We start from the raw sequence: 14348 nt of genomic DNA, 5'->3' as shown, positions 1-14348 counted from the left end.
GGCTTGAAATTTTACATTTGCATGAACTGGGGTAGACGCTCCATATTCATGCGCCATCTTGAAATACGTTAGCCGGTAAGGGACATACAGGACATACTGCTCCGCCTTTCGCGTTTTCGCTGTCACATGATAAACTCACAGGTGCTGCTAATGCTGCTAATGGGTATCGTAGCCTCCTGGCCTCGGCAAGTTTGAAGAAGGAAACATGGAGGACCACACGTATTCAAAATCCAAATTTCAGAAAGGAGTCTTCTTCTTCGACCACAAAAAGAAAAAGGATATTGAAAAGAGCAAGAGACCGGCTTTTTGAAGCGTGAAGGCTACCGTAGCTGTAATACGTACTTTGAACTGCGTGGTGCGAGAGAGTTGATTGCGATATATGATCTCAACGCTGGATGGGAGAAATTCCTACACATTGGACCTTTTAACAATAAAAATCCACTCTATATGTACAAATAAACTAACCTTGTTTTTCTTGGAAAACATTCTTGAGAAGGTAAAACGGTCCCAATCTTCACTTGGCTTCTCTGTTAGTGCCTGTGAAAAAAAAAAAGATTTCATTAATAAAGGCAAAAATCAATGAACAGAAATGTCCTTCAGAAACACATCCGTTATTCTACCAATGCAGGAATTCAGTTGTGTCCATCCTTGACACTGTGAAGTTTCTGAAGTTAGAGGCTTTCTAAGTTTTTTTCTTAGATATGCGCCCCATATACTGAAGGCTGAGTCCTTACTACACCTGTCCTATCAAATAAAAGGCAAAAGGCCACCCAATAAAATCTTTTAAAAAGTACTTCTTTTCTGTTTACTCACTCTACATGAAAGCTAAAATTACATGTTTCAGGTTAAAGTAGACAACACAAGAAGGATACCTCAGAAAAAAAGCCCTGACCTTTATTTGCTTCATCACAATCCTGACATTATCCAAAAGAACATCAGACTTCAGCTTGACTTCTTCACGGCAATTCCAATCACAAATGCAGATCTGACTGTCCTCTGCGCTGCTGCCAATCATCAGAGCGAGCAAAACTGCCACCTCCAACACCTGAGAGAATGTAAAAGGAGAGGAGAGATAAGTAATACGTTAAAGAAAGTACAGTTGGAACGACACTAATTGGGGTTTTAAGCTGAGTCAAATAAGTCAGTCTTCCTTTGTTGCTGATCAGAAGAAAACTCACAGAAGGAGTAAGCTTGTCCTGCTCACTCTTCTTCTTCTTCTTCTTCCCCGTCCCGCTCTCTTCTTCTTCCTCCGTCTCCTCATCGTTGCTTTGCTCGGGGTCTGGTGGGAGGCAGAAGTCTTGTTTCTGACTCCAGTCCGTATTAGCGTTCATCCTAGTGGAGAGCAGGATAATGGTGCGTCCAGGGAGCGGGGGCACATTGTAACGACAGGAGAGCTGCACCGCCGTCTCCAGGGCTTTGCGGTAACGGTCCAACAGAGCGACAGTGTACCGCCTCTGACTGGATGCACAGGCACAGAAACAGAAACAGTTAGCAAGCAAGCAAGCAAAGTTTATTCATATTGCACCTTTCACAGACACCAGTCACAAAGTGCTTCACAATCAAAGAAATAACATCTAATACAGTCATAGTAGTGTAGGCCTAAATAAAGCAAAGATAAAACACCAAATAAAATATTGAAGGAGACACACGTTTAACACATATACCACCCAAATGCCTGTCTGAACAGATGGGTTTTTAGCTGCTTTTTAAAAAGAGCTCACAGAGTCTAACAACCTTAGGCATACTTTTCTTTTTTAATCCACGCAGATGTCAAATTGTCCCTTTAACTGTTCTAACCAAACAAATTTTCCATCTGAGAATGAAAATAACGCTTGGCTGCATCTTTGGTGTGCAGCAGCTTTGTTGTGATGGTTTTGCGCTTCCCTAAAATCACTTGTCAGGCTGCCGTTCAGTGACATCTTTTACTACTTATTATCTGTTTGAGTTTCTATAGGTGCTGCTCTTTGCTTTGCCTTTTTTTTTTAGTCACAGCGGCCATCACTGCTCAAGCTAACTAAGCAATTGTTTTGCTGTTTATTTTAAACTGCTGTCACTTCTCTCACTTCCTGTGCACCGGATATATATATATATATATATATATATATATATATATATATATATATATATATATATATATATATATATATATATATATATTCAGTGTTGCATCAGCCACAGACATCAAAAACAAAATTAAGTTTAAATTTAAAATGCAATACATTGGGACAGTATCAGAGAAAATAGCAGGAACTGAAAAGACGTGTTCATACTTGGCCTTTAGGAGCTGGTCCTTCTTGGCTCGGTAGAGTCGATAGATAAACGGCACTCCAAGCGTCACCCTCAGCCGGCTCCTCGGAGTCGTGTCCCATTCCAGACAATTGAAGCGCTTGCTTTTGGGAATCTTACTCAGGATGCCCTTCAGGATCTCTTTAACAGGGGGGACAGCTTGCTCTGATGCTGAGGCTAGAAGAGGAGGTACAGCATGTGTTCTTTGTTGCAGTATGTCAGAGGTACACTTGGTTAAGCAAGCTTAGCCCGCCTTCACATGATCCGCGGTAAAACTGCTCTGCGCTGGCCGTTCCATTGTTTTCCTATGGGGAGACCCGCGTTGCCGCTGACCTTTCAAGGCGCAACCAATTCCAGAACGTATACCTGCGCTGCCCTTTGGCTCTCGGCTCTGCGCCCTAGCTCGCCGTTTTACCGCGGATCATGTTTAGGCGGCATAATGCTGATATGTTAGTTTGTCAAAATGTATCTTGGTTAATATTGGGCTTTAGTTTTATATTTAAAGCTGACCAATCAGTTGGCATTATTCTGCATTTTTCATATCCTCAATAAATCCCATGAAAGGGCCAAAACCAACAAGATGTTAGTCCGTCTCTCAATAATTTCTGACTCACCTACCCTGACTAGGGCACTTGTAGCGGGAATTCGTCCGAAAGACAGGCCCAAAATAAGGCCCTAAGGCCAGAGAAATCTGACTCCAATTACCTAATTCCCACGCCTTCTTTAATCTGACTTAATGTTTACCAAAACACAAGGATCAATCTGATACAAAGAGTTCAGTTAAGCAAAGTTTACCGAGTCCAGCATAAAAGTTACAACACCATTTTGGGTTCACAAACCAAAGTCTAACCCCCAATTTCCGCTGGATGCGTAACGGTTGCGGATCCGCTCCGGAACGGCGGCGGAGTCATTAGGTTTCCATTAAAGTCAATGTGTGTATTTCCACTGACTACAGAACGGCTGCGTTCCGACTCCGTCTCAGCTTCGGCGGTCCGCAGCCCTCCGGAGCAGATACGCAGAGCTTCTATTTTTGTCGGACGCCGGAGAGCTCCGCAGCAATTCAACACACGGCAGATAGTGCGGGACAGGAAGTCGAGCACAGAAACAAAATAAAAATCCGGTTAATTTTCTAAATAAAATACACCGTGCTCACGGCGGATCATATTTCCCTGCACTACACCTTGAAAACACAGCACAGAGTAGTTTCCCCTCTACTCCTCTGGATGGAAACAAACTGTTGTTGGTTTTGTGGTTCTATTCTACGTGAATTCGCGAGATCTAGCGGGTCCTCGTGACTTCAGCTGTCAGTCATGGCCGCAGCCATGCCGCAACAAATCCGGATCTAGTGGGTATTGATGGACGGCGGAGCACGGAGCCGTTCCGCAGCGGAGCCGGTCCGCAGACGTTCTGCATTCAGTGGAAATCTGGAGTGAGTTTCCCTAGCGACAGACATGAAGTCGAAGCTCGGTCCACCACAGTCTCTGTCCGAATGAGCTTCTATCTAAGATTTCCCTGTGTTTTTATTCTCTCCTCACAGGGGGGTATTCTCTTTCACAAACACACACACCAAGGTCCTCGGTGTGGTGCAACTTCCCCTTCTATTCTCTTAACTTTAACTGTCTTTTCTACTTATCTGTCTGTTACACAATGCATTCTTATGTCCATCAGAGTTTACCCGGAGTACAGCCACTTCCTCAATGACTGCACACGGCCCTTTTCTAACACAATGCAATTTTAACTGTCAACTTTTATTCTACACACTCCAGTTCAAGCTAATTTATTTCATATTAATGTTTAAGATGTTAATGTACACACCAACCACCAAGGCATATTCCTTGTAAGTGTTAGTTACTTGGCAATAAATCCTTTTCTGATTCTGATTTTGATTGGTTCAAGATGTAAATCTTTAAAAAAAAAAAAAAGAAACAGCTTACAGCTCAGTGATTTCTTTATCTTGGTCTTACATGATAGTAACCTGAATATCTTTGAGTTTTGGATTATAGAAAACATTTGAGGACATCACCTTGTGCTGCAGGATGTTGTGTTGGACATTTCACAGTTCAATTAATCAAGAAAATACTCGGCAGATTAATTGATAATAATAAATAATCATTAGTCGCAGCCCTACTCTTTACATAACATTTGTTGACAATAAGAGCAATGTAAAAGATCACCTGCTTTTTCAATACAATGCAGTTCTATTCATTTTGCATTATTGTTTTTTACCATTTAAATTTTTTAAATTTTATTCTTGTTCTTTTTGTCATGATAGGACTCTCAGCCTTTTCCCAAATACACAGTAAGTGGAATGTGATACCATGTCTTAAAAATGAAATGACTTAAAGAGAGGTTTCTTTAATAGGACTTGAAGTCAAGAGTGTTTTGCAAAAAATGTTACCAAATTTATTTTTCTAATTTCTAGTCAAAATATCTAATAAGACTTTTCAAATTATCATTTTACTAGAGCTGCAACGATTAATCGATTAGTTGTCAACTTTTAAATGAATCGCCAACTATTTTGATAATCGATTAATCGGTTTGAGTAATTTTAAATTTTTTTTTTGAGACAAAAGTAAAAATTCTTTGATTCCAGCTTGTTAAATGTGAATATTGTTCTAGTTTCTTCTCTCTGTGACAGTAAACTGAATATCTTTGAATTGTGGACAAAACAAGACATTTCAGGATGTCATCTTGGGCGTTTAGGAAACACTGATCCACATTTTTCACCATTTTCTGACATTTTATAGACCAAACAACTAATCGATTAATCGAGAAAATAATAAACAGATTAATCGACTATGAAAATAATCATTAGTTGCAGCCCTACATTTTACATTTCAACTTTGCTTTTTCAGTTTCCTTTTTTTTTTTTTTTTATTTAATGATGGCATGATTTTTCCTAGTAGCATAGTAAAATAATAATATTTTTAATTTGATCTTGCTTCGTTTTCTCTTTGGACTTTCAATTTGAATTATGAATAAATATATCCTCCATATGGCTGAAGATCATCTTTTTATTTCAATAAATCTTACCAAGTGTATTTTTACTTGTTCCATTGGCAGATTTCTTTTTAAACTTATTTTTGAAGTGGCCATTTTTTCCAGTGTAGTGGTATATATATATCTTACCCAAAGTGCTAAGCTCCATGATGACTTTGTAGGCAGCGAGAAATCTGAAGGGAAACTGACGGCTCTGAATAACTGCTTTCTGTAAACAAATCAAAACCACATAGTTACATAGATATCTTTAATTACAAAAGAAACATAACAACAAACTGATGAACACAAATATGACTCTTTTCTCTTACCAAAGCCCAGTATACTAACTTTATTATAATTGTTACAATGAGGATGTATTACATGCTTCACCCTGCTGGATCTCACCTTGTTGGTCAGTCTGCTAAGGATCTTCTTGTGATGAGCCTCACTGATGCCCTGAGTGATCATGTTCCTCAGGTTCCTCAGCATGGCCATGAATGGAAGAGACTTATTGTCTGCACAGTAGAGACATTATTCATCAGTTTGTGTCATCATGGATAGGACTGGGTACTGAATTCAATACTTTTTAGGCACCAACTGAATTGGCTCTAAAGTATCGAGTATCGAAAAATGCCTCGTCATTCAACACCTAGTCTATATCCACGACGTTCCACTTCCGGGATGGATCCGGTGTCGCCTGAAATTCCGCCGGATGTACCTTCTTTTCAGCTGGATGTCCGTTTCCTTCCGCTTTCTTTGTGTTGGCATTTTAAACTCTGAGGACTATGGGTAACTGCTCCTCAGATCTCTGCAGGGTAAATCCAGACAGCTAGCTAGACTATCTGTCCAATCTGAGTTTTCTGTTGCACAACTAAAACTCTGGCTCTGTCCCGCGTTTAGAGCCGCCCAAGACGATTGTGATTGGTTTAAAGAAATGCCAATAAACCAGAGCATGTTTTTCTCCTATGCTGTGTGGACTATCAAGACCCTCCTCCGCAGCACTGTGGAGGAAGGTCTGGCAATGCGAGACTATTCAATGCCCAATTTCAATACCTAGGGAGCAAATCTCATCAGAGTCAGTGAGCCAATAATCATGCAGCATGCTTCTACCAAGATCTAATAATGCTGCCGATCGCGTGTCAACATTACACATCGTAGAGATGCGTACAGGGATGGGTCACATAGCAGGAGCTGAAAAATAGATTAAAAGATTTGTGCCGTAATGTGTAATGTTGTAATATCTTTTTGTTTAATGGGTATAAAATTGGTATCGGTACCGGTATCGAAAATTGCTGAACAATACCCAGCCCTAATCTTGGACATGGTTTGAGTATTTATAGGTGTATACAGTATGTGTGTGTTTTCAAATGTATACATGCATCTTTGGACTTATGTCCCATGTAAAGTGTGTTGAACTGGATTTGAATAAACATATTTACTTGTGTACTCGAAAAATGCTGGATTGAATCTCTGGACCAGATTGGAAATAGCAGGTCAGTAAAGTCAAACAGTACTTAGAAACAAAAGATGAAAGATTTCTGTGATGACTGAGAGAACTTTCTCCTATGACAGAACTCTTTCCTATAGTGATGCACTTGGAACTGGTGATACAGTAATTACACTCATCTGGACAGCAAGCCTGTGCATGCTGTACATCTGATAACAAGGTGGGGCTTTACTTCTTTACTTTTAACAAGTGTGAGGAACTGGAAAAAAAAAAGGTGTTAAAATCCCCCTGGATTAATGGAACAGCTTGACATTTTGGAAACAGTTGTCTATCTACCTCTGTGTGTGTGTGTGTGTGTGTGTGTGTGTGTGTGTGTGTGTGTGTGTGTGTGTGTGTGTGTGTGTATGTGTGTGTCTGTCTGTCTGTCTGTCTGTCTGTCTGTTTGTCTTTGTGTGTGTGTGTGTGTGTGCCTCTGTCTGTTTGTGTGTCTTTGTGTGTGTGTGTGTGTGTGTGTGTGTGTGTGTGTCTGTTTGTCTGTCTTTGTGTGTCTCTGTTTGTTTGTGTGTCTCTGTCTGTCTGTTTTTGTGTGTTTGTGTGTCTCTGTCTGTCTGTCTTTGTCTCTTTATGTTTGGGTGGCTCTGTCTGTGTGTATGTTTGCGTGTCTCTGTGTGTGTGTGTGTGTATGTGTGTGTGTGTGTGTGTGTGTGTAGTAGACCTATGAGCTTCTCCCAGGTGGCGGCCTTGTTGCCCTCCAGGCTGAGCAGCCGTTCCCACGTCTCTGGCTCTTTGAGCTTCATTCTCTTCCCGGCTCTCTCCCTGTCCCATGCGCCCTTTATTCCACTGTGGGTGAACGTCTTCAGATCAGCAGGATACCTGGGACCGACACAACCACAATCGTATTTTAAAAATGGAAGCAGGACAAGCCAAGTGGTACGACAAAGTTACTCACCTCTAGGAAAATATGTCTTTATAGGAGATGTTTAAGATATTGTTCCACACTTAAAGTGTCCCCATAGCTGCGTATATCTACTTTATAATGCATTATAAACTATTTATTATGAGTTTATACACTGATTATAGATGATAAATGTGGAGAGTGGAGTTTAAGTAAACTGGAGTTCTGGAATAAACTGACAGGGAGCAGGTGAATGCTATTCATGGGCTCTGAGAAAAATACTTATTTATAACTAAGTTCAACCAACTGATAAAGTGAGACGAGTCCCATGTACTGTCGGAGCCTCTGCGGGACTCACCAATGTGTGAATGTGTTTGTGTAGCTTACTTTTTCCCCAGAATGGCCATAACGTGTTCAGCCGGTTCTTTAATGTGAAGCTTCTTGATCATCTTCTTAATACTGAACTCACTCTGCTTTTTATCCACCACCGCCTTGCTGCCGTCTCCCTGCATCTGCGCACATACACAGACACACATAAACCAGTGTTACACATGAGACCAGGTTTCTTCAAAAACACCAAGAAGATGGGTCTTGATGTTCAGAATAATTCTCTTTTTAAAATCACAATTTTTGTTAAAAAGGTCCCATATTATGCTCATTACCTGTTTTTTATTTGTATTTGGGGTTTCAACTAGAATATTTTTTACATTCTTTAAATGTTAAAAAACACATTATTTTACTCATACTGTCTGTCTGAATGTCCATGTATTCCCCCTCTGTCTGAAACGCTCCGTTTTAGCGCCTTTCTCTTTAAAGGCCCTGACACACAAACCAGTTAATCAGTCGTCTGGCGAGGTCAGTGACTCGAGTCTGTACGGTGTGTTCCGTGCCGTCGTCAGTCGGAGGAGCCGTCGGCCTTCATTTGGGCCGATTTGACATGTTGAATCGGAAGGCGGGCAGTCGGACTCAATGACCAATCTGATTGGTGGAGTGCTAACCCGGAAATGACGAGCGGGATGAGCCTGACGAACGCCTCTCAAAATCTGAAGAAAATCTTTTAAACTGACCTTTGTCAATCTGAAATGAAGACATATTCAGCAACTGCATGGCCTATTCCGAAAGAGCCGCCATTACTGTCGCCGGATACACGTGATGCGTTCGTCCAATAAGCTGCCGGTTTTCATTTTTTGGGCGACAATACAGATTAGTGCCGCCTGCTGTTATGGAGACGTATTACATCTGGTGCACGCGCAGAACGTACTCTCAAGTTGGCGTCGCTTCGGTGTGTTCCGAGTCACTTTTTTGACCAACTCGGGGAGGCTGATCAGTCCGACTCTCTGCCGAAGGTCGGCTGTCGGGTTGGTGTGTCAGAGCCTTAAGACCCCCTCCTTAAAAAGCCCAGTCTGCTCTGATTGGTCAGCGTTCCGGGTATTCTGCATCTGTGCACTCAAGAGTCTGCACCGTCATTGCAGCCGGGGAATGACTGAAACGGCACTGTAGCAACATTTTCTCCCTATATATAGTATAGCTGTGTCTTCCCAACCACACAGAAGTCCTGACGGCTCGTTTAAAAGCACAGTTTCTGAATTTGGGCTGTGTGCATTTCTTTGTAGATTGAGCGTCTTAATTATTATTTATATAGCATCTCAACCTGCTTTATATTAAATAAAGATAAGAACATCTCACTATTTATAATATGGCACCTTTAACTATCTGCACTAATCCCATATATGCATACTCTGCAGAGATGGATGAAACTAAAAGTGCTTACCCCTTGCTAATCCCCAGTTATAACATTACTGAGGGTGGCACTGAAAAAACATTCAACAACATTATTTAGTGACACTTTAGAAAAGTACTGCACATTGACTTACAAACTTCGTCAGAACAGATTCATCTGATCTGAGCAGGCTCGCCCACAGTTTCAGCTGCTGAGCATTCGGTTTCTGGAAATCACACATAGTGTACGTAGAACAAATCATGAGTGATGAAGACAGTATATTTGAGGCACAGATGCACTGAGTGTTAATTTAGAGAAACAATTCAATTGTACTAAAATAGAAACCCTCAAAAACATTTCATTCTATTTTCAGTGGCGGTGGTTAAAAGTGTGTTGGCATCAACCTCTGCTTTTACCACAGTAACAGCAGAAAAGCACTAATACTAACAGCAGTGTAATATTAGAGACCAAAATGTATGCTTCTGTACCTTGGCTTTGCGCTTGCTGTGTTTACAGCGGTGTTTGCGTGTGTTGTATTTGGCCAGCTGATACTCGTTGAACTGCTTGAACTTGTCAGCCATCGCCTTCTTCAGGCACATTGGCAGGGAGCGACTGAAGCACTGGAAACAAGACAAAAATGGTGTGAAAACTGGACAGAACTAACAGAACTGACACATCCAGATCCAATCGCTGGCTAAGACTTACTGTACTATAGATTCGGACTACTTCCAGCCAATCGGAGGGCAGCTGTACAGCAGCACAGAAGTATCTGCGCACATGTGGCTTGGTGGAGGGCTGATTGGCAGCCAGAGCCAATAGGAAGTTGGCTGTGATGCGGATGTTCAACTCCTGTCGAGTGTAAACTGCCACCTGAATAGTAAAAGAAAGAACGAGCACACTGTGCATAAATTGATGCAAACATAACTCTTTTCTATCATGATCATCCACTGGCTCAATTAAAGGTGCAGTAGGTAAGACTTACACAACTAACTTTCTGTCATATTTGCTGAAACTGACCCTATGTTCCAGTAGAACTACATGAAGCAGGTCATTAAAAATAAATCAGGCTCCTCTGGCACCACCTACAGCCTGTAGTGCGATTTGCAAAAATCCACCGCTCCCTGTTCAGATGCACCAATCAGGGCCGGGGGGGGGGGGTGTCTAACTGCGTGTTAATCACTGCTCATGCACACGCATTCATTCTCCCTTGTGGGTTGTGGCTTAGGAGACCGTTTTGGGCTTTAGCAGAAAGGGGGGAGGGACTGAGATGTTGTCGATGTTCACATTTTTTGACTAAGTCCTGGATCTTCACAATCCTGCCTACGGCACCTTTAATCCACTAAAACTAATGTCACATGATGAATATACCATGTTGCAAAAATAACATGTTAAATGACAATTTTCCTAGTCATCTAACTTGATAACATTCCAGATATCAAAAGCAGACAGTTTAACACCCAACAACCATGTTGGAGGCTCGGTGGCAATCCAGAAGCAAATCACACTTTTCTGGAGTTGCGCTAAACCAACTGAAACCTTTCTGGGACTACAGTATGTAAATTCAACAATAAGAGACATTATGGGAGCCAGCAGCCAGCAAAAAAACACCAGTATAACAAAAACTTGGTGTAGAACTGATCCTCCAGTAAAAGAGTAATGGTTTAATATTGTTCATGAAATGTATTCACTGGAAAAGTTGGCCTATCTTTTGATCAGACAAAAGTGGATCACTTAGATGAAACAAGATAAATGTCTGAGTACCCTATGACGATTGTTGGTTCCTACTTATGTTGTATTTGTCCTACTGTCAAGTGTTCTTCTTTCCAAATTTGAAAACCCAATGTAAAATGAAAGTATGAAAAAAAATATGGTTTTGCTAGTCAGTGGATCTATTTAAGCATGTACAATGTTGTCATAGTGTGATGTATCCCTTCTTTTTTAAAGTATTTTAATAAAAAATATTAAAATATTTCTATTTCCTATCAACTATTGTGATTTCTATGGTAACTCGTATTGCTATGATGCATTTTTTGACAACATGTTTCACATGTTTTCTGGGTTGTTTTTTTCTGATTGGTTGACCATGATAACAACATGATGGAGTCCCAGTAGGGCTGAGGTTGAAACACACCACTTAGTTCAAAAGTTCAGGAGCTACAATCCAGTATGGCATACAAATAATAAATTCCATATCTCCACACAAAGCTGCATACACACCTTGAGAAGAAACTGTGGGTCACAGATAGAAATGTCCTTCGCCAGGTTTATGATCTTAGTCCAAACACTGTTATCTAAGTCCCAGTTCTCCTGGCCTGGAGCTGTGCTCTTATTGACCAGGGAGCAACACACCAAGTTCAGCAGGAGGTACTGAGGAACAGACAGAAAGATAATTAAGTATGTGTTCACAACTCAGAGTTATAGTCAACTTTAATCAACACATAAAACAAGCACACACGAACATCCTTTGGCAGCACTGATGCAGAGAAATGCAAAGACAGCACCAAACAGAGACTATTTCTGAGACATACTGTACATATAAGGGGGTGCTCAGTTATGGAAAAAACCCTAATCACGATTATTTTGGTCAATATTGAAATCACGATTATTCAACACGATCACTCATTGTCTTTTGGAAAGATTCTGCAATTACTGAACTTTAAAAAACTGTGAAACAGTTAAACAAATCAACATTGAAAACACCTCAATCTGTGAATTTCCCTTAATACTTTTCCCGTTTGAACTTGTTTTTCTTCATTCAGAACAAAAGACAAAATAAGAGTTCACTTGCAAAACGTAATGTGCGAAATAATCGTTTTTCTCGATTACTCCGTGATCATTAGGAACTGAAATCGTAATCCCGATCAACATTTGGATTAATTGCACAGCACTAATACAAACAGTATGCAGTGTCAAATATTTTCTCTGACCTTTTTCTCTTTTAGCTCCTCTCCAATATTTTCATTTCCTCTTTCAAGCTCAGCAAAGTCCTCCTGTCTGATGACCATAGTTTGCTCGAGTTCTTGGTTGCCCGAGTCTGTTTCCAGGACAGGTAATTCCATGGTTGCCCCAGCATCCTCCTCGCCTTCAAGCAAAACATCCTCTTCTTCAGGATACTGCTGATGCAGAAGAAGTGACATTAAAACAAGAATATTAAAATTAAGTAATAAGAGTTTCATCAATTATGGTGTTTGTCAAATACTTTAAATGAGAATGTATTAGCAGTCACGGTAATGTTTTCGTTTTCAGTTTGTGCAAAAAGACAAATTGTCAAAAAAGCCTGTCATGTACCACACTTGTTTCTTCCAAACAGGACTGCATCATTTCAGATGTTTCCTCCCTGCCTTCGTCTCCTCCATCGTCCCTCTGCTGTTCTCCACCCAGAGCATGATGGAGGAATGAAGGCGGATGAGCAAAGCGACTGAGCGGAGCACTACTGGCCAGGGATGTGTGGAGCAGAGAGGCGTTTGGGACAGTTGTAGAGGAGGTGAGGGAAAAGGAGAGACCAGGTGAATGGCTGCTTAGGAGCTTGTTCTCGGTGCTGAGGAGAGAAGATGTGAAGGAAGTGGAGAAGGAAGAGGTGGAGAGAAGGGAGGATGAGGTGGAAGACAGGCTGGAGGGCTGGAGAGAGGGGCAAGAAGGCTGTGCTGCAAAGGTTAAGAGTGGAGAGCAGGGCTGGGGCATCAGGGTGGAGGTCTGAGCCAAGAACTTATTCTCCAGATTCGGAGGAGCATAGTTGGAAAATAGACTTCTCCCACATGTGGCCTGATGCTGCTCTCCTTGAGCAACATTTGCCTTGTGTAAAGTTAACGCCCTCATCCCTGCAGAGAAACACATCAATCAGAGGGTCAAAGGCACAAACACAAAACCTTCATAATCCTACATGACAAGTATTGAGACAAGCAACTCAGCAGCATTCCTTCAACTGTTTGAACAAACATTGTACTACATTATGGGTGTGTTGCTCAATTGAAAGCATCAATAAAAGGGAACAAAGTCTAAAAAAGTTATCAGCATAAGGCCTGACAGACTTTTCACAGAGTTTCACTAGACACCAGGAGCACCTTAATTCATGGATAATAAGCAAAAATCAGCCAAACACAATGAAAATAAGAAATCTCACACACAGCAGTAAAATTCAGTTAGGTTCTGATCAAAGGCAGGCAATGCAAAACCTTGCTGCAGACCACAAGCTCAGCTCTAGACCACATTAAAACTCTTTCCCTGACAGAACATGTTTAAATAAATTAACAACCATTGTCAAGTTGTCCCAGGTTTTTGGTGTACATTTTCTCCAAGTTAGAAAAGTAGTATTTTACATCTATTAAATAAAAAATGCCACGTATAAACAACTAAACTGTCTAGAAAAGTATGGCATTTAATAATCAGAAAGAAAATCATATCACTACATTATCAAGATCAGCCACTGGATTTAACTGCTATATGTTAACTAAACTGAGACATTATTATCCATTTGTCAAGATGTTTTCTAGTGAACTATGTTACTTCTTTGTAATGACTCAAGAGTTTATATAGCTACATTAACTAGCTAGGTGTGGTGATAATCCATGAACGGCCAAATTAGAAGCAGAAAACTCACCGGAAAAACAATTTGATGTCAATTTGATTCTGAACAAACGTGTCCTCTTGTGTTTAATTTTACCGTTTGATGTAATGTAGTGTTAGCATCTATTTCTGAGCTATACGTCAATGGCAGGACCATAGACAGTATATAAGAATAAAGGGCAGGACTAACTTTTATCCGTAGTTCCTGGTTTATCATAGCAGCTGCCTGGCTACAGCGCTGATTGGTCAGCATTATTGTGTTCTTTTTTACCGTAATAGCACATATATGGGTGCCTACTCTCAAATTAGCGAATACTAAGTCGAATAAAAGCGGAACTGCTTTAAAGGCAGAATTATATATATAAACAAACACAACAATTACTACATAAACCGGTACATATTGTTTTATATTTAGATTACAAACTGCTCAGGTGACACGGTGACACTACCGTAACTGT

At 40.7% G+C, this 14348-nt stretch overlaps 1 protein-coding gene across 2 annotated transcripts in view; it reads right to left on the bottom strand.

The window, feature by feature from the left end:
- Positions 1-14074, bottom strand: part of tep1 (telomerase-associated protein 1) — a 60453-nt gene extending 46379 nt beyond the window's left edge. The window contains exons 1-15 of one of the 2 annotated variants that reach the window (XM_031298082.2): positions 13925-14074; positions 12616-13145; positions 12255-12443; positions 11545-11694; positions 10033-10197; positions 9816-9947; positions 9482-9553; positions 7995-8119; positions 7428-7585; positions 5671-5780; positions 5416-5494; positions 2271-2463; positions 1179-1458; positions 893-1045; positions 466-537 (exon numbers count right to left, since the gene is read on the bottom strand). In XM_031298082.2, coding sequence (XP_031153942.1) covers positions 466-537; positions 893-1045; positions 1179-1458; positions 2271-2463; positions 5416-5494; positions 5671-5780; positions 7428-7585; positions 7995-8119; positions 9482-9553; positions 9816-9947; positions 10033-10197; positions 11545-11694; positions 12255-12443; positions 12616-13143 — 2406 coding nt within the window. In that variant the 5' untranslated portion in view covers positions 13144-13145; positions 13925-14074. The remainder of the gene's footprint in view (positions 1-465; positions 538-892; positions 1046-1178; positions 1459-2270; positions 2464-5415; positions 5495-5670; positions 5781-7427; positions 7586-7994; positions 8120-9481; positions 9554-9815; positions 9948-10032; positions 10198-11544; positions 11695-12254; positions 12444-12615; positions 13146-13924) is intronic. The other variant, XM_031298083.2, reaches the window with a different exon arrangement.
- Between the last annotated feature and the right edge of the window lie 274 nt (positions 14075-14348).

This window comes from Sander lucioperca, chromosome 9, assembly GCF_008315115.2.
Source record: "Sander lucioperca isolate FBNREF2018 chromosome 9, SLUC_FBN_1.2, whole genome shotgun sequence".
In the NCBI taxonomy this organism is placed as follows: domain Eukaryota; kingdom Metazoa; phylum Chordata; class Actinopteri; order Perciformes; family Percidae; genus Sander; species Sander lucioperca.
The sequence above is the reverse complement of the archived record's forward strand: the minus strand, read 5'-3'. Positions and strand labels throughout refer to the sequence as shown.